The sequence below is a fragment of the Aplidium turbinatum genome, chromosome 17 (genome assembly GCF_918807975.1).
Source record: "Aplidium turbinatum chromosome 17, kaAplTurb1.1, whole genome shotgun sequence".
Taxonomy (NCBI): Eukaryota; Metazoa; Chordata; class Ascidiacea; order Aplousobranchia; family Polyclinidae; genus Aplidium; species Aplidium turbinatum.
Genome location: NC_137488.1, coordinates 10,015,147 through 10,039,284, shown reverse-complemented (window position 1 = coordinate 10,039,284; position 24,138 = coordinate 10,015,147). Strand labels below are relative to the sequence as shown.

At 38.0% G+C, this 24,138-nt stretch overlaps 3 protein-coding genes across 3 annotated transcripts; 2 read left to right on the top strand and 1 right to left on the bottom strand.

The window, feature by feature from the left end:
• Positions 1–8,759: 8,759 nt before the first annotated feature.
• Positions 8,760–10,690, top strand: LOC145786546 (PRKCA-binding protein-like). Its single transcript, XM_082598219.1, has one exon. The coding sequence runs from the start codon at positions 8,800–8,802 to the stop codon at positions 9,961–9,963; it is 1,164 nt and encodes a 387-aa protein (XP_082454345.1). The 5' UTR covers positions 8,760–8,799; the 3' UTR covers positions 9,964–10,690.
• An 84-nt stretch (positions 10,691–10,774) lies between these two features.
• On the top strand, positions 10,775–15,125 carry LOC145786726 (endoribonuclease LACTB2-like). The gene has a single exon (XM_082598450.1). It carries the CDS (start codon positions 12,363–12,365, stop codon positions 13,233–13,235), a length of 873 nt encoding a protein of 290 aa, XP_082454576.1. The 5' UTR covers positions 10,775–12,362; the 3' UTR covers positions 13,236–15,125.
• Positions 15,126–20,868: 5,743 nt separating this feature from the next.
• Positions 20,869–23,484, bottom strand: LOC145786388 (N(6)-adenosine-methyltransferase subunit METTL3-like). Its single transcript, XM_082598035.1, has one exon. The coding sequence runs from the start codon at positions 23,455–23,457 to the stop codon at positions 21,658–21,660; it is 1,800 nt and encodes a 599-aa protein (XP_082454161.1). The 5' UTR covers positions 23,458–23,484; the 3' UTR covers positions 20,869–21,657.
• Positions 23,485–24,138: the final 654 nt, after the last annotated feature.

Sequence of the window (24,138 nt, the reverse complement as noted above, 5' to 3'; positions counted from 1 at the left end):
GCACGATACCGTAGCTGTACGAGTATGTGAAGTCCAAACGTCCACAAAACTTGCTTGGATTCTTCCACTTGAATCTTCAAGCACAGATGGATTGCCTTTAATCTTCTTTCTTGCCAATAAATGTCAAAGTTATTTTTCTTCTGTACCAAACTGAGAAGAAATGTCTTTACTTTTTAGCTTAAAGTTCTTCAGTTGCCTACCGAGAAGAAATGTCTTTAATTTTCTTTGCTTCTTTAGACTACCAACCAATAAGATCTTCTTTTATTATTTCTTTGCTTCTAAGTGCTTCTGTGCCAAACACTAGACAGAGAATCGTCTTTTATTTTTTTATGGTCACAGCGGTAAACCATAATCTCTTCGTGGGAAAATTGTAACTTAAAGTTCCCGGATCCTTTCGTCTGCATATAATGACCGAAGAAACACACACTTGAACTTCTTTTCAAAAAGTGTATTTCTGTAAAAATTAGCCCACGGCTACCGAAAACGAGGGGGTGCAACGCGTACACCACTGAAAACTGTCACTACAGAACAGATTACTTGGATAAAAGACGGAACTTTTGTCCAGCTAGCAAGCACTAAGCCAACAGTTAAATGTGCGGCCAACTTTCAAACAATCATTTTACGAATGACCAGAATAGATATCAATATCTCAAATTCACGTAGAAAGTAACTGTGACGCAATAAATGAAAGACAATTATGAAGTCATTCCAACAGGTGTTTAAAGCTGATGTAATATTTCCTGTTTAAACAGGCCCAAACAAGTCCAAACAAGTTTGACACAAGTCTATGAACGATGGTGCAATTTTGGCACATTTTCTAGCAACTTCCATGACGTAATATTCAGTAGACTTGAACGGTTTTATATGACGTTTGATTTGTACAGAGATTGGCCGTAACAATAGCATAATTCGATTCTTCTTGTTTGTGCAATAAATTTTTGAATTACATCGTCGTAGAAAGCTTGCTTTTGCTTTAGTTCTAGCAAAAGTTGTTTCCAACGCTGATCACCTCAAACTCTAATCCAGGGGTGTCCAACCTTTTTGACCAAAGGGCCACATGTAGTTTACGAATGATTGCGCGGCCACTTGAGTATTTACTGCTAATTTGTAATCTTAAAAATGACTGTCTGATAATTTCTAATTAAAACCCTCACACCCAAATTCTAATCTTAGAAATGTGTTTGTACATTTTATGGGTTACATAAGAAGAGTGAAGCTGGTTTTAAAGTGGTTTAAGGTTTTTAGTTGAAAGCAAGCCAGCAGCAAAGCGTAAAAAATGTCAAATTGGCAATTGACCCTTCTGATGTTGCCGGAACAGCGGAGTTGCGCGTCCCGTAATATATTGTCCGGCTGTCCCTAGGTTCATCCACGAAAAACTTGCTCGCAAGTAAGTGCTGCCGAATAATGATGTCACGAAAACTGCCAATCTATGAATCCTCTGATCTTTTTCTTAAAAAACAATTTTGTTTGTAAAATTCTAGCAATAGAAAGTTTTGAACTTCTCTCGCTAAAAGCAAGAAATATTGCTGATTGACTGACTCTTGAAGCACCAGTGCTATTGTGTGGAAAAGGGTGGACGTAACAATGTGGAAAATGTGATGCGTAACAATGTGCATTGTGATACAATAAAATTAACTTGAACAGTTACGCACCCCATGCACTCGGGATCATAGAGTAGCCTAATAGAGAAAGAAAGCAAACAATAAATGCCAATTTATCGGAATGTAAGTTCGCCATAAATTACGTTGGCGATTGAGTTGATTATATAATATATGTCATTTCGAAAAATATCACGCGGGCCACTCAGAACCTTCTCGCGGGCCACGGGTTGGACGCCCCTGCTCTAATCCAACAAGCTAAAACTTGCTATTGCCTGGGATTCCCCCAATGACGCGCCAAGGTGTGCAGATCAGCGAGTGCACAGCCTGGCTGACCTAAAAGCATTGCTGTTTTCGCTGCCTTGTGACGTCATTTTTCTTAATTGTTTATTTTAAATAGCACTCGCAAAGCTGTCAGTGCACGCCCAGTCAGCAAGGGTTCGTGGGGCCCACGTGGGATTTTCATGGGCATTCGTGGGCTTGTGGGCTTAAGGTGAGTTTATCTGATGTTTCCGATTAGGCCCCAAGTGCGCGGCCTACTTCATATTTTTTTCTTTACAACCGATTCCTGACATCTTTTATTGAATTTATCTTAATAATGTTATCATATCATGAAAATGTATCTGGGAATTTATTTTTATTTCTTGAAATAAACTTTCTGGGCTTTCTGTGGGCATGAAGTGGGCTACCCACCATGATGAAAAATTATAAAATATACGTTTGCACCGGTCCATTTAGCTATATTAAAGTGCAATAATCATAAAAATTGAATATATACAACGATACAATGCGACGGCGGTGTACATTTTAATAATGGTTTCATGGTAGGCTGCCCACCCATTAGACGTAGGTGGGCTGCCCACTTGGGACATTTCTGCAAACCGTGGACACATAGGTACTGGGGCCCACGCAGTACAATGTGGGTAACCCATATGCAGCCCAAGTGGGCCCCACGAACCTTTGCTGACTGGGCGGTAGGCACTTTAACGTAGGACAGGTTTCCTCGTGAATCAGATGTTTACAGTCATGTGACTCACGCCATTATGATTGTAACCTTATAAACTCAATTGATTACAGTCTAAGATCCTTCTTGCATTCAGTTCAGTTGCAGAAGAAAAAAGTTCCATAGCAGAAGGTGGGAATCGAACCCACGCAATCGAAATGACTATTCCCTTGCCCTAACCCCAACCCATTAGGCCACGCTGCTGTGGCGATGCATTCACTTAATTTTCTTTGTATCAAACATCTTTGGAGAAGATCGGATCGAGAAGACCGAAGATCGGAATATCACGTGCTGAGTCACATGACTGAAATCAGCTGATTCGCACGGAAAACTGTCCTATGTTAATGAGTCTGCCTCAGTGCACACCCAGCTTAAAGGTAATGACCGAATAAAATTAAAGGCAATGACCTCAAACGTTGAAGTATTAAAATTAGAAGGGGAAGAGTTTTGCAATTGAAAAGAAAGCAATCAGCATGCAGCAAGATGTTAGAATATCATGAAAGTAAAGAACATCGACAACCGATGGAAAATTTCTTTTCTTCTGGATTTCTTGGGGTGTGCAGTGCACACCTTGAACACCCTGAATATACGCCACTGATTACAAGATAAAGATAGTACTTGTTCTGGATTTGTAGCTAAATGATTCGTGTTGATGTATGATCGTACTTTCCAACGATGGCAAAATTGTTAAAATCCGAGCAGAAACGAGAAAACTACAGCAAGTTTAGTGGAAGCACTATTTATTGACCACTGCAAAGAGGGGGTGGCGTATACTGAATAAGGATCGATTCGCCTTTACAGTGCATTGGAAAAAGAGCTTCGCTGGGCGGTTAAGTTTGAAAGACGATTGCTTGTTTGGTAGATGAGATATAAATCTGAAACTTTTCAGGTGCATAAAGCAAGACATACTCTTTCCATTTACAAAAGTTTAATGATTTTATTGCAAAAATTAAATTGCTGAGAATCGGTACAAGTTGGTGAAGTTTAAGTTATCACAAGATAAAGCTAGTACTTATTTTGTGCTATTGTTTAATTGATTCGTGTAGATGTATGATCGTGTTTTCCAACGATGGCAAAATTGTTAAAATCTGAGCAGAAACGAGAAAACTACCGCAAGTTTAGTGGAAGCACTATTTACCGATCACTGCAAACAGGGGGTGGCGTATAGCCTACTGAATAAGGATCGATTCGCCTTTACAACGCATTGGAAAAAAGTGTCGTCCAGCGGCTACGTTTGAACGACGATTGCCCGTTTTGTAAATAAGATATAAACCTGAAACTTTCCACGTGCATAAAGCAAGACATACTCTTTGCAGTTGCGTTACATTGGTACTTTTATTGTAAAAATTAAAATGCGAGCAGAAATTAGATAGCTACAACACATTTAGTTGCAAACGTTTCATATTTTTAAAGTTTAATGGGTAAATTTTTAGTTGAATTGATGCAATTTGGTAATTTTTTTGTCATTCTATGTAGTTATATTCAACACTCGACGTTGGTTTAATTATTTTATTGTAAAAACACAGTAAAATTGTCAAAAAATCTATATCCATTCCGCTTTATCACCTTCATTCTGCCGCTTTTCAGCATCCTTTTTTTCACCCTTTATGTAGTAGTTGCGTCCGTTTTGTGACGTCTTGTTGACCAGGGTGGCGGATTCTATACTTGCACCGAGATGAGTAGGATTGCATGGTTAGAAACCGAGCGCTGTTTGCGCTACCGTCAACCAGGACAACTTTGAGCGCTTTTTGCACTTACTGTATTTGCTTCCTTGTATTTTCACGCGTTTTTAATTTAGAAAGCTCAGATTTAGCCAAAATGAGGGCTGTGTGTAGACGCTCAATGAGGTGCATGTTGGCTAAGCTATTTTTCAACAAGTAAAATTTTGGGGCTTTGTCCGCCAAATTTTGGGTGTTCAAACTTAGGGTTGGGGACGGGGTATTCGTATTCTAACTTTGAACACTCACTTATTATGTATATTTTAAGCCCTAACCCCTAATTGAGCAGTTTGTTCAATCTTATAGGCCAGGGCTTCTCAAACTATGGGTCGCGACCCCAAATGGGGTCGCGTAATGAAATTTTGGGGTCGTAATGAAATTCTAGTGCCGGTGGGTTGTAGTCTTGCCATGATGTCAATTGACCGCAACCGTCGGTGCGAAATGTCGAACGATAAAATATAATCAATCGTAACAATTGATGCATTGTTACGCTATCATTGCTGTAACGTGCTGACCAAAAGTAACCTTATCGCTCGCATTATGATTTCAGAGTAGCTTATCAACTAGTTTCTGAAGGAACCAGTTACAAGATTAATTGACTATGGATCAGTGGTTAGGTTCCGTAGATTCATGCGGTAACAATTGCAAGCACAAAGAAAACAATTGAAAAGTCAGAAAGAAAAAGAAAATATAATGATCAAAATGATCCGTTTTAATGTCATTAACGTGGATGTCCCCATAATGCAACAAAACTTTAATTGCAACAAAACTGTTGGTGTTTTATTTAAATCCAAGATGTTGAAACTTGACTTTAATCCGATCATATATTTAAATGAAAAACGTATCTGCTTTGAGACCTAGTGAAATATTTAGGAGTAATAATTAACGACTTGCTATCCGATGATGAAGACACGAAACGACAATTACGGTCGTTGTATTGTGCTGGAAACATGTTAAAAGCAAGGTTTTCCAAATGTTCGATTGCTGTTAAAAATGTGTTGTTTCGTTCCTATTGTATTCCTTTTTATGCCTGTCAACTATGGTGCAACTATTTTTCAACCAATAGTAATCGCTTACGTGTTGGATACAATAATTGTTGCAGAATGTTGTTTAATCTGCGGAGACGACGCAGCATCACCTCTGCATTCGTTGATAACAATACCACAACTTTTCAAGCTCTCATTCGTAAAAAATTATACCAGTTTGTAACACGATGTAACTTGTTTTCCAATCAATGAATTAATGAAATAATGCCAACAGACTGTTACTATCAATCTTTGTATGTGGTACAATGCAACTCAGCTCTCCACAACTTTGCAAGCTCTCATTCGTAAAAATTATACCAGTTTGTAACACGATGTAACTTGTTTTCCAATCAATGAATTTATGAAATAATGCCAACAGACTGTTACTATCAATCTTTGTATGTGGTACAATGCAACTCAGCTCTTCGGAGTTGAGTATCTGCTTTGTTTCTACATTTTATGTTTGATTGTAAAATGGACCATGTTGAGTCTGATGTAAATAAATAAATAAATGGGGTCGCATAGAAATATATTTTTCAAAATGGGGTCGCAGAGCAAAAAAGTTTGAGAAGCCCTGTTATAGGCTACCGTACCGTATGTCACATAACATTATTTTGCACAAGTTTTGCCATTTAAAAAGTTTCATAAAATAACTGCTAAAAAAGTCAATAGCAAACCACCCCCCCCAGCAAAATTTCTAAATTTCTCCTGGACGCGTCCCATGATATTGATGAATATTAAACTGCCCTGGATCATGAAGCAAAACTGCACGTAATCATGAAGCACTAATTACTACTTTTCATGCAAGGTTTAATAAATCACAAGGCAAATGGTTGATTGATTGATTGATTGAATCTTTATCCTCGGACTGGGAAAGCTTCTTGCAGAGCTTAATCCTAGCAGTTTCGCATAATTGTAGAGGCTTTGATTTACTGACGCAGGCCCGGTCACCGAGATTGACAGAGTGAAGTTTCCGATTGTTGAAGTCTTGTTGCCGGGGAACTATTCCATTCATTAGATGCCGCTGAATGGAGAGCAGTCCTTAACGTGCGTTGCTCAAGCGCACACCCCGAGAGTCGAACCAGCGCCGCTTGATCTTGAAGCTTCTTCGTTCCAGAAGTGACGCGCTAACCAATTGAGCTATCGGGGCAGTATTAAGTTTAATTTCTGTATTAAGTTTAATCACATGAAAAAGAAGTTGTATACAGCGATCAAAACACCAGTCCACTCAATGGTAATGTACAATGTGTAAAAAGGGTGAACTAAAATGACAACAAACACAATAGTAACAGTTCATGTGCAGTGCATGGGAAACATGGCGCAAAACAAACAGTGTTTGCGTCATGTTTCAGCTCACCTAGTGGATGGAACCTAGAGGACAGCGGCACCTAGTAGATAAAATACTTCACAGAGTCACAGACAAGTAGACAACATCACTTCAACTTCAACAATCGGAAACTTCACCATGTCAAACTCGGTGATCGGGCTGCAACTACAAGTATACATAACTGTCAGGATTAAGCTTTCTCAATCTGAGTATACAGATTTAATCAATAAATCTTTCCCAATGTTATGTCTTCTGATTACTATTTTAATTCTACATGTTATATTCATTGCAATAGTATTTTGTATGTTGTTTGATGTAGCCTGCATGGTGTTGTGTTAGTCTGATATTTTGTGTGTTTGGTTTTATTTGGTAATCATGAAATTCAATTCATTTCGAACTATTTTATTGACATTCTTTTGAAGCGAAAGTGTAACCCAGATTTAATATTGATCAAGTGGGTCAAACTAAAGCGTTTTGCTGCACGCCTGCAGTCCTGCAAGTTCCCCAAAATGTAAATTCCAATTGGCCGATCATATTTTGTAAAAACTATACTTTTCTTAGTAGTGTCCTTCACATTATTGAAATACTTATTAACTTGTCGTTATCGTTTACACATGTCGAACGTTTTCATTGCTAAAAAGAATTGTAGGGGACTGGCGGGGTGCAACCTACCGGTAGGCCTAGTTCGTATCCTGAACAGTTCGTACCCTGAAAAGATCGAAAGAAAAAATTTAAAAAAGCCGAAGTTGCTGTTCGGAGTTTCCACAAACAAACAAACTGAAAAGATTGATAGAAAAATATAGAACAAAGCCGAAGTCGCTGATCGCAGTTTCCGCAAACATTTTAAAATTTCTGGTTATGCTCCTAAGAGTTTGCCGAAGTCGCTGATCGCAGTTTCCGCAAACATTTTAAAAGGGTTAGGGTTGAGATCTGAGTTTCCGCAAACATTTTAAAATTTCTGGTAATGATCCTTAGAGTTTTTGTTTGTTTGCGGAAACTGCGATCAGCTTTGTGCTATTTTTCTGTCGATCTTTTCAGAGGGAAAATCTTAAAATGTTTGTGGAAACTGCGATCAGCAACTTCGTCTTTTTTAATTTTTTTTCTTGATCTTTTCAGGGTACGAACTGTTCAGGGTACAAACTAGGTTGCATCCGGACTGGCGCACTTCTTCAAAATCACCCACATTGGAGGCACTCATGCGAGTGTCATTAGATGGTCCCACAATACTGGATTACAATCCCGATAAAGCAGTTATTGTGTGGTACAATGATTCTATTCCAGGACGTCGTCCAGACTTCAATAACGCTACTTAAGACTTTTAAGTGGTCATTTTAGCATTGTTGCAACTTTAATTCTATTTACTTGTGCTATCGTTATTTTGTATTTTGGCCTACAAGCACGCAGATTTGGCCGCCTAAAAGGAGCTACCGGTAGGCCACGATGGCTGCCAGAAAAAAAATAGTGTTAAGGCCTGCATGAGCAACACATTTTTAGGACCATTCTCGATTCAGTGGATAAAATAGTTCACAGACAACAACACTTCAACAATTGGAAACTTTAATCAGCCAATCTCTGTAACTGGACAGTGATTTAAGGCCTGTACAAGTGTGCAAAACTGCCAGCAACAACCTTTCAAAGACTTTTTCAGTTTGAGGATGAAGATTCAAAACCAACCTATGGACAAGCTATCTAAGTTGACGCAAAAAGTGACAAGTCATAAAACTTTTGAGGCCAACAATTTTTTATTGGTGAAGCGTCAATGAAAGAAATAAGTGACTTCAGGACCATAGCCTTAGATGCCATGGCTAGTGGCTACCATATATGGCAACTACAGCCAGTAGCCACTATGTTAAATATTTTGCATTTTCATTGTTTTATGATCTTTTCATGCAGTATATTTGTATTTTGCCTAAAAATATTATTTCAAATATTGAAGGACTGTTAATTGTGACCTTTTGTAAATGAAAATCACTAACAGAAGTTTTAATAGCAGAGCCAGGGCTGAACCACAACAAACAATAATTTTTTTTACCATATACCGTAGTAACTTAGTAAAATTTTACAGCTATTTTTCAATTTAGAGAACAGTATTTGAAAAAATTGTAACTATTAAACATTGGCTACAAAAATGGATGAATGGGGAATTGAAGAAGATAAAATGGGAATGACAACTGTTTCTGGAACTGTAACACTTACTAAAGATGGCCAAAATCTAATTGGAATAAGTATAGGTGGTGGTGCTCCTTTATGTCCTTGCTTGTATGTTGTTCAAGTGTTTGACAATACCCCTGCAGCTAAAGATGGATCATTAGCAGCTGGTGATGAAATAGTAACAATTAACGGAAAATCAGTAAAGGGTCTCACCAAAGTTCAACTTGCTAAAACTATTCAAGCAATCAAAGGTGATGTTAAAATGAATTACAACAAGCTTCATGCAGATCCAAAACAAGGAAAAACATTAGACATTGTTCTGAAAAAGTTGAAACATAAAATGGTTGAACAAATGGATTCAGGAACCGCTGATGCTTTGGGCTTAAGCAGGGCAATTTTGTGCAATGATGTTCTAATCAAAAGGTTACAAGATATGGAAAGAACCGCTTCTGTGTATCGTGGCCTTATGCAACACTGCAAAAAGCTTCTCAGGGCTTACTTTGATCTCTGCAAAACTCACAGAGAATTTGGAGATTTATTTTCTGTTATTGGAGTAAGAGAACCTCACCAAAATAGCAGCTCAGCATTTACTAAATTTGGAGATGCACATCGGGAGTTTGAGAAGTCAGGGTTTAAGTTGTTGAAAACTTTAAAGCCTATGCTGTCTGATCTTAGTACTTATCTGAACAAAGCTATACCTGACACAAAACTGACTATAAAGAAATATGCTGATGTTAAGTTTGAATATTTGTCATTTTGTCTCAAAGTGAAAGAAATGGATGATGAAGAATATAGTTATGCTGCTTTACAGGAGCCCCTGTATAGAGTTGAAACTGGAAATTATGAGTATCGACTAGTTTTGAGATGTAGGCAGTTAGCGCGGTCGCAATTTGCTAAGCTACGAAAAGATGTGATGGAGAAACTTGAACTGCTAGACAACAAGCATGTGCAAGACATTGTGTTTCAGTTGCAAAGATTTGTCTCTGCAGTTTCTGAATACCATGAATCATGTCACCAATGCATGCAGACTGCTGATGTTTTTCCAATTGAAGTTGATCTTTCTACTTCAACCTTTGAGTATGAAAAAAAAGATCGTTTTCATGACCCTGAATATGAAGAATCACTTGAAAATGAACATTAGTTCCTGAGATAATCTATATCTTTAGTCTTCATTGTCATTTTTGCATTGGTTTGTCTAACGTCAACAGTTTTTGATATCATTTAAGGACTTTTTAAAGTGTGTCATAAATTGATTGCTGCCAGCTGTATTATATTTGCAGCTCAGTGCAATAAATCATAATTAATTCTTTTCAATTGTTTTGTATTTTCTTGTGCAGTTGTTGTCAAATGCAGATTATTATAACTAGAAAGGTGCTTATTGTACCTATATTGTTTCATACAATAGAAGATGCATTGATGGCAGAATCTTTTTTTTTTTTCAAGTAGAAAAATTAGTAAAACATGCTCATTTTTAACACAAACCATTGCTAAATACTATGCAGTTCAGAAGCTTACACAAAACGCAAGAAGCTTATAAACATATATATGAAGTAGGCCTAAGGTATTTTTGTAATATATTGTAATCTAAAAATGTCAGTTTTTCGACAAAAAAGTTAATTTAAGTTTAAATTTGGAACTACTATTATTATATAATAGTGTTTTGTCTTTAGTCTTAATTACCAACATTGTAGTATATACAGTACACTATACAGATCCTTGTGTGGCGTGTACTTCAGATAACTCTGTAACCGTAGCATAGTGACATACAAACTTTTCAATCTTCATGGTTAATTTCTACTTGGCTAGTCTGAACTCATATGTGAGTTAACAACTGACAACGTTTTCTTTCATTAAATCACATTTCAGTTCCAGGCAATTCTCTTGTAAGTACAGTAGAACTCGGTTAATCCGGATTCAATTTGTCCGGTGATTCCATCCGGATTAGTCAAAGATCCGGATTAACCGAATCCGGATTAACCGAGTTCTACTGTATATACAAGTTTTCCTTTTATTGAGTCTTTGCTAAGTGCACACTCTCATTTGTCTTACTATTGTGATATCCACGTTGTCTAGTTATCGTATCCAAAGTTTTAAAAAACTGAACTGTGTCTGTTAATGGAAAAACAATCATGTACAGTTGGCGCTTATATTGAAATAAAAACAGGTTTTTGTGTAAATTTTCAATGTTGTGGTTTATTGGTTTTGAATTCAGGATTCAAACTTAGTGATGATTAATATTTAGCTTGCTTTTCATTGTGTGATGCTCAGTGAAATGGTAAGTTGAGAGCTGTATTGTTTGCACTCTGCTGTTTTATTTGAGAAAATTCTATGAGCTTCTGTTGTATGTATAGTTGTAGTGTAAGCGGATTCAAATTTGGGCTGTCATTGTCACGTTTATATGACATTTTTGTGTGGTATATGTTTTCATTGACACTTTGTATAGTTTTAAGAATATATATTCCACAAACTTGAGTAGGCTACTGTACCGTGATGCATATTAGATTTGAAAATATAAAAAGTAAAGTTTGCATTGGCAATAGTTGCTACTCTTATATGGTGAAATCGTGTCTACAGTCATTTTGTAAACTGGCTGTTTCAATTGCATTGTAGGTGTGACAGTAAAGATTTTGTTTGTACCACGTTTGAATGTGCTTGTTGTGAAAATGCATAGGCTTCCTGAAAACCATTTTGTTTTGAAAGAATATATTAACCTTTTTTAACTTGTGCGTTGTTACCAATAACATGTGTTCTAAAAGCTATGTAGTATGTATATTGTATAGTGTATATAGCTTATTTTTAAAGACCTTAAATATTAAAAATTATGTCAACTTTTTGACCAATGCAGTAAAAGTTTATGTTACCACAAATCACAGTTTTTATGTTCTGATTTTCAAAGTAAAATTTTGAAGGGATTTTGTTCAAATTTGATTAATAGTCTTATATGTGTTATATTTTGTGTTGTGCAATGTGATTTTATTTGTCACACAATATGTACGGTGGCATGGTTTTGTAAACATGAATTTTATTTAGATTGTTGGCAGTTTTGGCAAGTTTCACTCGTTTTTTTTTTTTGATACAGGGCATTTTTTTCAAAAGTTATGGCTAATTAAATATGACAATTTGTACTTAATACTTTATATTAAAAACAAACTAAATTGTTTTTAATGTTAGCTTGGTTATATTTGTCATCCATTTATTTCCGTAGAGTTAGGACAGATAAAGCATCTAGTATTATGCAGTGTGCAACTGTACATATTAAGCAAAACAGTAAATACCGGTACTATTTTTTTCTTTATATGTAATGCGTTAAAATTATCCATTTATTAAAGTTCCCCACCATGCTGTATACCTGATAGATTACATTATGTAGGCTACCGCATCGTTTTTGCCCATATATATTTGATGTGAACGTGTGAATTGTGTTATTGTATTTCAGGATCCGCAAGTATACTAAAATTTATTTGTATCCAATTAACTTCTTGTTTCTTACAAAGTCTTGTCAATGAAATACTGGTGAGATACGTGCAAGTGATAAGAAGCATGCTTTCGGTAATACCCAAACTTGAACAGTTGTCACAAAGAATATTCCGAGTCTTAGGATGCAATCCTGGCCATATGACATTGCAAGGAACAAACACATACCTCGTTGGAACCGGAAAAAAGCGGTTTCTGATAGACACTGGAAGCCCAGAAGTCCCAGAGTATCTAGCTTCCCTCAAAGAATGCCTGAACGAGCATGACATGTCAATTGAGGCTGTTATATTAACCCACTGGCACACAGATCATGTTGGTGGCGTACACGGCTTGTTCAGCCACAAACTGATTGACAATACCACTCCATTGTATAAGTATAAGCTTGGACAAGAGGACATACCAACATCACCATCATTACATTATACTTTTGTTGAAAATCACCAAACTCTCGTCACAGAAGGAGCTTCTCTCAAAGTGATGCATACTCCCGGCCATGCAGAAGATCACATCGCTTTACATTTAGAAGAAGAAAACGCGATTTTTACCGGTGATTGTATATTAGGTGAAGGTACTGCTGTTTTTGAAGATTTGTATGATTACATGAACTCTTTATCTGTAATAGCAAGCAAGCAAGTGGATGTACTATACCCAGGACATGGAAAGGTTGTTACTAATCCAACTGAGTTCATAAAACACTACATTGATCATCGTAATGAAAGAGAACAACAAATACTTGACTGTCTTCAGCATTTTCATCCAAATCCGATTGAAAGCATGGTGATAGTTAAGCACATTTATACTGATGTCCCTATTGTACTGCACATTGCAGCAGACAAAAATGTAAACAATCATTTAGAAAAACTCAAGAAAGAAAAAAAAGTGGTTGAAGTTAATGGAAAATGGAGTGTAATAAAATCGTCTCCAGCGAGCATGATGTGAATTAATTCAAATGTTATTTTTGCTCACTCTGGATATAAGTACAATTACAGTAAATGACTTACTGCCGACTGTAATTTTTTTTAAGCAAGGCTTTTCTCATATTGTGTTACAATGAAACATGCAATTAAGGTTTACATATAATTGAGCAAGTGCCATATTTAACTGTTCGTTTTGCGCTTAAGGACTTTTCTGACATCACATGACGCCACCTTATTGCTGTTTGCCATTCCCATAATAATGCCAAAAAACCTGTATAGCGTTTTCATCAATATATATAATGTCACAACTGCTCCTCGAAGGGGCCATATGATATTTGAACAGTCCCTTAATAGTTACAGAGTTCTATTCTTGTAGCAGTAAAAGTGTCACATGTGTTGTATTGAGTTGGTGATTTAGAAGTTAGATTCCAAAGCGCATTGCCAAACCAAGAAATATTTTTAAAAAACTTCATTTACAATCACATTTTATCGCGAGTCTTGAAAAGATTTTATATGAATTCATACTTTTGCATTTTGAATTACAAAATTATCATCACTGTAGTATGGCAATTGTCTAGTACAGTGTTTCTCAACCTTTTGTGGTTCATGACCCCTTTTAGGTATTTAAAACAGCCTGCGACCCCCTTCCTGCTATGTTTTCTATAGATATACAAATTAGCACAAAAATACATTTCGATAACATTTAATTTCAAAGAACTGTTGAATGTTACAACTTTTAATGCGATGGTTGACTCTGCAACTGCTTGGCCAACTTCGAAATTAGTGGTTGAGTGCTTGATAACGCCAATCTCATATCATCTTCAACTTTCCTTCAATCTCTTGCCTTCGTTTTGATATGGACAAAAGCTGAAAAAACACTTTCGCAGAGGTATGTTGTGTCAAATGGAATTAATATTCGAAAAGCTAGTTCAGATAGTGGTGGGTATGAATTACGCATAGCACACCAGAACTGAGAGAGTGGCATTTCATGAAAAACGTCACATGCGGAAGAATTATTTTGAAGATCATAAAATTGGTCTTGTAATTCATCTGGAATATCAGCAACATCCAAAGCAGTAGATAACGGATTTCGTACAAATGCGGCATCTCTTTCTTTGAGCTCACGGAAATATCGTTCTACTTGAACAAACGATGATAATTGGCATACAACCGAGCTACACGTTCTCTTTCGTAACAGTGCAACCAATAATATGGTAACTTGCTACGACATTACTGTACACAAAAGTGATTGCTGCAAAGATTTTTCATTTATCCAGAAATTTTTTCCGATTTCGAAAATCTTAAGAATAATTGAATATCTTTGCGACCCCCATGAAATGACCTTCGCGACCCCCAGGTTGAGAAACGCTGGTCTAGTATATGAGTCTCAAACTCAATTTGCTCTGAGGGCCAAATGTTTTCAGATTTTTTTCAGCAATTTTAAAGTGCATTTTATCTTTATACTGACGTTTCGTCAATCAGACACTACTGACTTCTTTAAGGGGCTAGATCAGGTAGTGACTACCTGTCCAGCATGGCAAAACATAGAACCATGTTGCTGAAAACCAACCAAACATGCAAAAAGAAATTCAAATTTCAAACAAAAATTATCGCAGGCAGATTATCACTTTGTACATCTTGTGATAGTTCAGCTTAGTTTGCACCAGAAGAATGTAAGTTATATCATGTTTTAACTAAATACCTGGTGAACAGCCTCGTTTAATTTTTAGTAGGCTATGTACCGCAATGATTGTTGATTATTTTAAAGTTTAAATATGTAGTGGACCGTTTGGTCGCTTCCTTGTTTCACTGTTAGTGTGGAAACTTTCGCAGTGTAGCCAATATGTAACTCGCATATTTGTATGTGTACTGTTTCTGGCAAATAAACCATTGATTGATTGGTCAATTTCAATGATGCTTGGTTATATGCGAAAATATTTTATCTGGATTTTAAGCAGAAATGGCAGCTTGCGATATTGTTAGCTGCTGTGGGGAAGCAAGCTAGCTCGTGTATCCAGTTAAAATCGGCTAAGGCTTGTTTGTGCCGAAGGAAAGCGATAACGGACGTACATGTTTGTAAGGAGACGTAAGCCTACTTTTATAGACCATAGCTAGGCCTATAGGCTAACATGCTTGATGTTTCGGTCGACGTTATGGAGTTTTTGTCAAATTCTTACTTTTTTGTAAACAAAAATTGGAAATTGCCCATGGTAAACGCACAAACCAAACAGTGTAATTATTTAGTGGTGAAGCTGAGTGTGAGTCATATCCGTTAAAACAGTAGAACGCATTTCTGTCTCTCTGCAGTGGAGTGTAGCAAGATATGACAGCGACAGACACGCTTGCAAGGCTGGGCTCATTACCGCACCACTAATTCATTCATGCCAGTGGCGGGCGATCGTCCCCTTAAAACGCAGAAAATTAACTTTATTCATGGTGTGTGGGCTATTTGCAAAGTCAAATTACACATCGATCTTTTGTTAAAACCGCCCACTACAAGGCTACTTTCTGGATCCCCCCCCCCCCTCGATTCATGCTACAACCGGTATGGTTAGCGAAACGCCTTCCTCGCTGTTCTAGCTATAGTAGGTCTAATCAGCCTTGTGCTGACGCTAAGAAGGTCGCTTATTCTAAACAGAACTCATTCATTGATAACGTCCCATAGGCTATTTTGGTTTGGGAGTTGGTTTTCTATAATTTTTAGTTATAATAAAAATAAGGCGCAATATTTAAAACCAACAGTTTTTTCATGAAAGACATTTCGGTAGTAGTCCTAGGCCTAACACAATTTAAACCGGCAGTAGCCAAATAAAGTTCTTGCACTATCCAAGACTAAATAAGTTAATAATAACCGGTACGTTGGAGTCGAGATAATCAATCAATCAAGTTTATTTCGGCATAGCTCCACATTCATTTTCAATGTAGGCTACACATCAGGAGATATAACAAATCGCTTTTTTGATATGGAAACTACACCATGGAGGCACCGAAAAAACCATGCGGTTATCTAGGTCAAGGTGCCCCCACATGGGATGTTTTACTGGATACAATATATAATTGGATTAATAGTACGGAAAAAAAAACACAAAAACAAAGAAAAACAACCACTAGATAAGATAATGGCACCAAAGTTTAAACAATAATTCCCGTGTGGCACGAAACAGCTTAATCCGCTTTCGGGATTTTGCTTTATTTCGGTACCACAAACCTGAGTTGTTTCTAGTAGAACACAAAGGTCGACTTGCCTTCGCTGAAAACCCAACATCAGGAGCTCCCACTTTCGCATGTAAGGAAAAGACGACATCAGCGATCAGAAACTTATTTCCTAATAACGTTGCAGTAAGTATCCGAGCGCGCAAGACAGCAAACCGTTTAGACGTTATAACCTTATAACAATATTGGCTTAAAATTGATCACCTTATGTCATCAGGGCCTCTGAGAGAAATTTTCATTAGGGGTACGAAGAGTCATTCCGGGCCCCCCTCTCACTTCGGACCCCTTTGTCTTGGGCAAAAAGTGTGATGTTTGCTTAGGCGTATTGCACACCACACAACATTTTACAGCAGAATTGGACATCTGTGCGCAATAATAGTACCAGGCTGCAATAAAACTATTATTTTGTGTTGTGCATATCATGTGATCTGTCCCTCGCCAATTTGTGTATCCTGGATTGAATTCGTGTGTCAGTTGTTGATGGTGCTGTTGAGAGGTGTCGCTTATTGTACATCTTCAATGTAAAATTTTTAAATTCATTTTTTATTTCTCTTAGATGTAGCTTATAATTATTTCTGAAGAGGACACTACCGGTATGTTATGTCGAAAACGTTGGATTTAGTAGTTTTTTCATGTTATTTTTTTGTGTGTTTAATGTTAAATCCATTAACGTTACTGAGTGTTATATCTGGTGCAAGCCAAGCTCTCTACCAAGTCTCAAACATAAAATCTTGTTAAAACATAATCAGGTTAATCATCTGACCAATCCTAACCTTTCTTCATTAACTTTTGCATTCACCACATGTCCAGCACTAGCAGAGGTGAACGAGAGAAGTCACTTTTTTTGACTCCGGTCCTGCTCCGATAGTATTCTCCGGCTCCTGCTCTAACTCCGAAATTCATTTTGAAGTGAAATAAGCGTGAAACTACCTCTGTCAGATAGTTTTTAAAAAACAAAACAAAAAAACACCCCGGCTTTTTCTCAAACCTGCTTTTGCTACACTATGCCCCTCCTCCCTCTAGGACAGGAGAATAACTAACTTTTATGATTTAATTTAGGGTGCTTTTAACAGAACATTTTTGCACGTAAAGCATTAAATTACCACTTTAGGCCCCTAATTTGCTCGAAAGGCAATCGATTACCTTTCTGGGCCCTTTTGCTAAATTACGGCCCCCCCAGGACTAAAGAATAACAACTTTTATGCTTGAAATTAGTCGTTTAGGATGGTTTTAACCAAACATTTTTGCGCGTAAACTATAAAACCACAATTTCGGGCCCCCCAACAAACACAGGCCTGGGCCCTCAAGGGTACGCCGTACCCTCCGTACTCCCCTCTCATAGGCCCTGTATGTCATCATCTTATTTCTATAAACCTGCGCCATTTTTTTTATATGATACTCCAGTCTCTTCAAAAACAATCATTCTAAAGTAAAAAGGAAGGAAATAAAATACCTCATGTACATTGTGACTTGAGACTGGTTTAATAGCAATTAAGCAATTTCAATCATCACTAGATTCTCTATGTACTAATCAATCAATTGTTTCGAACTGTCATACGCTGCTTTCGCCTTGTAACGCTGTTCTTGCCCGCTCGGATCAACATCTCTCCGCTTTCAATGCATTGATCAACACGATCCCCTGATCAACTCGATGCAGCCTCAAAACTTCTACCCCAATTTTCTATTTTTACCGATAATGTAGCCTATCAGTGCCTCTGGTTTCGATCGCTAGCCTCCCCGACCCAGCTGGGCGAACCTGCCTCAACGTCTGGCCAGTGCACATCTGTGCTCGCCGAATGAAAGCTTACTCTTCTCCAGTGAGTATTAATTACATATCTTTTTTTTTTTTATTACAGTATATTGATTCATCGAGCCTCAGCTCCACATTTTTATTGAATATTCGTCTGCCACGAGAGCCAAATTATCCTTAAATGGTTCGACTCTCCTCCTCGTGGGAGACCCCAAATTTTATCCGCTCTGCCTACTGGCAGACCGGGTATAAGAGTCAAAGTACCTGCGCGAGGACGCGTGAAGGAGACGTGGGCGCTGCCCGGCGGTCAATTACTGCCGGTGCCAGCGTCCACACGCGACGGGTCGCCCGGTCCGTCGCAGAGCTTCATTCTGGGCTATGCAGAAAGAGCCTGTCTCCCTGGCCCGCTCCGCCATTCTAAATTTGCGGACGGGCCATATAGTGTTTTGATTTACACTCTCCCTCCACAGGTACCTCGACTCCCCAGCCTGGCCCTCGCGACCTAAGCTGGTGGACTTAACCCTCCGGGTGCATCGTCACCCCATAAATCACGCCGCTCCCGCCGCCGCGGGGTGTGGCAGGCCGGTTTCTTAAAGTCTTCGACCTGGCTATGTTTGTTTGTACTCTTGCGAATAAAACAGTTCAACACTAAATTGTCGACCAACGGGTGTGAGGACAAGTCACCCCCCCCCCCATACCCGGACAGACGCATGGTCAGCGCAGTCATATTTTTTTTCAGAAAGTGTTTTTTTTTTGCTAATAAAAATGAAATAAGAGAAAGTTAAGAATCCTTAAAATCAGAGTCCCTTCTAACTTACAACCACCAACATGCCAAACCAGGGCCGGATTTAGCTGATGGGGGGCCCGGGGCACTTTTAGATCGGGGGCCCCCCATGCAAAAAAATTTTCGCGCCTACGGCGCGAAAAACTATTTCTACGTATACAGTAGTATTAATCCACCACTGCACAGCATTTTGTAAAGACTTCAAAGGTTGAAAGAAAAAAAAATAACACAAAATCACACTTTTCCACGTAGGGGGGCCTTTAAAAGTCTGGGGCCGGGGGCACCTGCACCCTCTGCCCCCCCCCCCCTAAATCCGGGCCTGTGCCAAACACATTCTCTTAAGTGTAGGTATTTGAGGGAGCGACGAATGGACATTTTGTAACAGGACTCCGTACCTCAGTCTCCGACATTGGCCTCCACGATCGCTGTAGGCTACCAACGTTGGATTGTTCCGAGTTATAGGCCAATAATGGAGGATGGTGCTATCTGTGAGCACGACGAGAAGGAACAAACCGCAAACCATATCATCGACTGCACTCCAATTGACGGGGGTGAGTTTAGTGCCAAGAAAAGAAAGACTGGTGGATAGCCTACTTATCCTGCTCCAGATCACTCACATCGTCTTAAATTCTCATAAGCCACAAACCAGAAAGGGAAAGCCACTTTGGGGACACACTTGAGAAATTGCCAGAGTCATCATATTATGTGAACATCACGTAAGATGAAAAAAGCTAAAAAATGGTGTAGTATGTTACTTAAACAGTTCTAAAACGCACACTTGTGCTTCCTCGAAATTCGTTTTTGTTGACGGCGGACAAACGTGTCCGGTCTGAGCAGCTATCTGGGCTGACAAATTAAGCCTCACGGCGGACACACCAGTTTTTGCGTCCATCGTCATGCTTAATCAGTTTATCTTGAAAATTCTTCGCCATTTGAGAACTATAGCTACGGTTTAGAAAGCTTTTTAAAATTTCAGCAAAGTCACTCTGAAAGACGTGCGCTTGAAGAGTCAAAGCGCCGTGTAGCTGCATTAACTGATTAACTTCTACCGAACGAGGTCGTGTGGCTTCTTGCGTCATAATGCTCTGGGAACGAGTCGGAAAAACTTCTACACTAACGCTACTGTTTTCTGCAGTGCAAAGTTTCACTAAGCTTTTTTCTTTAAGTTTATTTTTGCGTGTCATGTGAGCGAAAGTGAATTTTCCCTGGGCCTTTTCTTTCTTATAGTAATACCAAAACTTAACAAATTTTTCTGCATCTTGCTGTAGACTACTGTAATAGCCTACTGAACCTGTATCATCTCGTTTTGTAACCAACCTTGCCTTATCAATATTACTCGGAGATCAAAGCCAGACATTGTGACGTAAAACTTGAACTAAGTTGCACTGATTAGTGTGGAAGTACCTGTACTCCCATCGGTTCTTAGCGAAGATTTCACCTTTGTTACCCTAATTCAATGGCATCCATCGTTGAAGCAACGTAAAAATCGAACGTTTTCCTGCTTGAATGGAAGCTACCCAGACAACAAAATCTATCATTTTTACATTGATTCAACGTCTGCGTCTACATTGAATTAATATAAGAACGATAGATTTTGTTATCTGGGTGAGAGATACAGTATTCACATTTTCTAGATGCGCGCTAGAATGCGCAGGAAATTATATTCTCGCAACAATTGTTTGTATTATACAATGACGATTTGTATGGTTAGTTTCTGTATTTCTGCGGAGTTTCTCTGCGGACAAATATGACCGATCTAGATGGTACTTCCCGCGGACATGACCGCCGTGAATTTCGAGGCCTGTTTGTGCTTTTTGAAAGTCGTAGGAATAGGATAATAAAAAAATGTTTCGATTTTGAAAAAGTCTACCCTGATAAGTGCCAGTAGCCTATACGCTACACAACGTAACTGGTAATCGTGTCTTATGATGGAAAATGAAAGTAAAGTTGGTTAGTAGCTAACAGACCATACAATCGAATCTACACATTAAACCACAACGCTTGCAAGTAAGTTTTCTTTGATAAAACATGAGACACTAGTTTTGTTCGCATATGGACTGCTTTTCAATTTGTGTCTCATGTTTTATCAAAGATTGCAGGCACATTCCTAGCAATTAGTTTACTGGATTACTGGATACAATATATAATTGGATTAACAGTACGGAAAAAAAACATATGTGGCGAATCATAGTGGCAGTGGCGAATCATAAAACTACCTCACAAACTTACATTTAAAAAGATCTCTTGACTGATAAATTCAGTGTCGAACAACTGAACCATTTTATCTCCACTCACGAGGTTGACAAACAAGCGGGGCAAATGTATTTGCTTTTAAATTCATTGCCGATTTCTATAACCTGGCAATGCAGGCTCTAGCCTACTTCAAACACAGTTATAAACGAAACCAGGGATATTAGTTAAAAACATATTAGATAAATATCCCTGGACGGAACAGTTTATTAGCTAAAAACGGTATGGTGAAAATCCAGTAAAAACACGAAGCATACCGTGGTCGTTATGAGTTGATCTTACTTGTAGGCTCCAGACGAGACAAACGTTGTAAAAATCACCATTTAAGATTAATAATTTTTCCGGCCACAAGCAATTCAGAAGATTTAGTGAAGTCATAGCATTATCAACCAAACAATATAAAAAAGTTTAATAAGATAGGCTAATAACATGGTACTTAAATAGCAATCAATATGGTTCCATAGCAACTGGTACTTCAAGCAGTGGTTTAGGTTTTGTCACTAAACCGTCGGGATATTTCGATCGAAACTTTTCAACTACGTCATATTCAACCAAATGAACACCGTCTAGTTGGTTTCCAAGGGTTATCCAGTTTGGCTGTATGTTATGCATTCTTCCAAATAATTCTAACTTCCTTGTCCCTGGCGACAGCCGTTCAATAATGCCATAAATTTCGTCTGGCTTATGACTTGTTGCTCTAACTTCAGCAACCAAAACATCACAGTCAAGTCTTCGATTAATCCCACTGGGATTTCCTTTAATTCCAATTAAACAATGTTCTTTTCCGTGATTTAACCAATGACCTGTTCTTCCTGTGCGAATAAGTCTTTGCAACTGATTTGTTTTTACCCATATCAACTCGTCACATCGTTTATATCCCCAACAATCAAATAATTCCCGCCCCAGTTCCATTGCCCTTCCAGTTACCCATAGAAATATTAAACCGTCATCGGAAAGATCTTGTATCCTTAAATTTCGCATTTCAGTATCTTGCATTGTTCCATATGGTAACTCCATGTGGATATCCCACGGAGGATCAGCCATTATGACAGAAAATTTTCCAAGAAGTGAAAAATCAAGATAACGAATATCACAATTAATCCATTGAGGAGGAAGCATTTTTCGCTGGATGTAATCATCATCTGATGCAAATTTTGGAATCAATGCTTTTCCCCCTTCTTCAGGATCTTTTCTTCTGCTACTTTTCCGACCTTTTCTTGGATCAAGATCGGTTCCCCTGTAGTCTATTTCATAATGAACATACTTGCAAGTGTCCATGTGGAAACAGGTATTTAAAAAGGAACAATCTCCCAGAGATTCATCTGTGTGGGGTTTCAGTATTTTTCTGAAATGAAGTTTTTGACAAGAATAGAACCGGTTATGCTTCAAGCACTCTTCTCTTGTGGCATATGGGCAAAATTCTCTGACTTGTGATCCTCCTAATGATCGAAACTTTTCAGCAAGTGTGAGTTCTTTGGTTGAGGCTACACTGAGCAGTTCTTGGATTTCATCTGCTACTCTGGTTGTATCTTGTTCTTTGGCAGTTTTGGTAGACAACAAAGCTTGTATATCATCGATGTCATCAGAAATCTCTTTTTTTTCTTTATCAGCCTTTGTGACCTTGTTTCGACTTGATTCACGCTTATCATGCAATTTGTCACTGGTACGTTTACGAGAAGACTTTTCTTTCCTGTTGTCAGTGGATTCACTGGCATTTGTTTTTTCTTTGTTACCATCGCTGCATTTCAAGTCAATTTTTTCATTGAGTTCCCCAGCAACAGCAATTAACTTATCAAGTTCAACAGAAGTTACCTCAATCAATGACCCATCCTTACATTGTTCTGTATCAGAGCAGTTAGAAACTGACATAAACTGTTGTGCTGCCTGTTTTTGCAAAAGAAGCTCAATTTCTTCAATGGTGAGGGAGTCGGAAATTGTTTTACAGGAAATGGGTACCTGTTGCAAGCCATTCAATATTGTTCTTGATGTCAAAGGAAACACATGAGAATTTAAGCATAAATATTGCTGCAGCATTTGCTCTACTTGTGGATTAACGGAAGCCACCACTGTTAAAGATGCAGGCTCTACTGCTGCATTAGAAGTAGAAGCATTAGTGATGTCACTGTTATTGTCTTTTATTTCACTTGTCACAACTTGTCTCTCTCTTCTTCGCTTTTGAATTCTCTCACGAAGATTTTCTTGCTTTCTTTTATGTTCCTGAATACTCTTCCAAGTTTCTGAAGACATTGTTTTTAGTTAACACAACTTTTCCAGTTAATCCTATAAACACAAGATAATGTTGTAGCTATACTGTAGTAAATGTTTTGCGTATATAATGCAACTCAAAGCTAATTCATAAAATCCTAATTTTCTAAAACAATTGCCCTGCAACATTTCAAATAGACCAAGGGCCTCAAACATGCGGCAAGGGTGCGGCATTCACTTGGTCAACAGAGCAATTTGACAACTCTGACCTAAACTCACACTTGAAACTGGAATATTACTTTGCAACAGTTGCAAGATAAGTGAAGCAAAATCAGATGCACAAGACTGACTGACAGAAAAAAACCAGATGCACAAGTTCAAATGTTTTTTGTTGTTGAAATACATGCTATATAGTAGCTACATATTCAATCAATCACTGGTTTATTTTTTTCTCAAATTATCACGACAAATCCACTGGTACATTACATAGAAGTGAGAGAGGAAGGAAGCGAAAGACCAGAGGAAGAAAATGGAAGAAAAATTCATTAGTTTGACTGCATGCAATGGTTGCAATATTAAATTCAATTTATTTTTCATTGTCGGAAAACAACAGCTTAACCTTTTCCATCTCAAATTATTATATAAGTTAGATTTAACTTTTCTCTGGTCAAAAACTTTTTCTTTATTGACAAATTAGACCATTCGAGCAAGAAAAGACTGTTT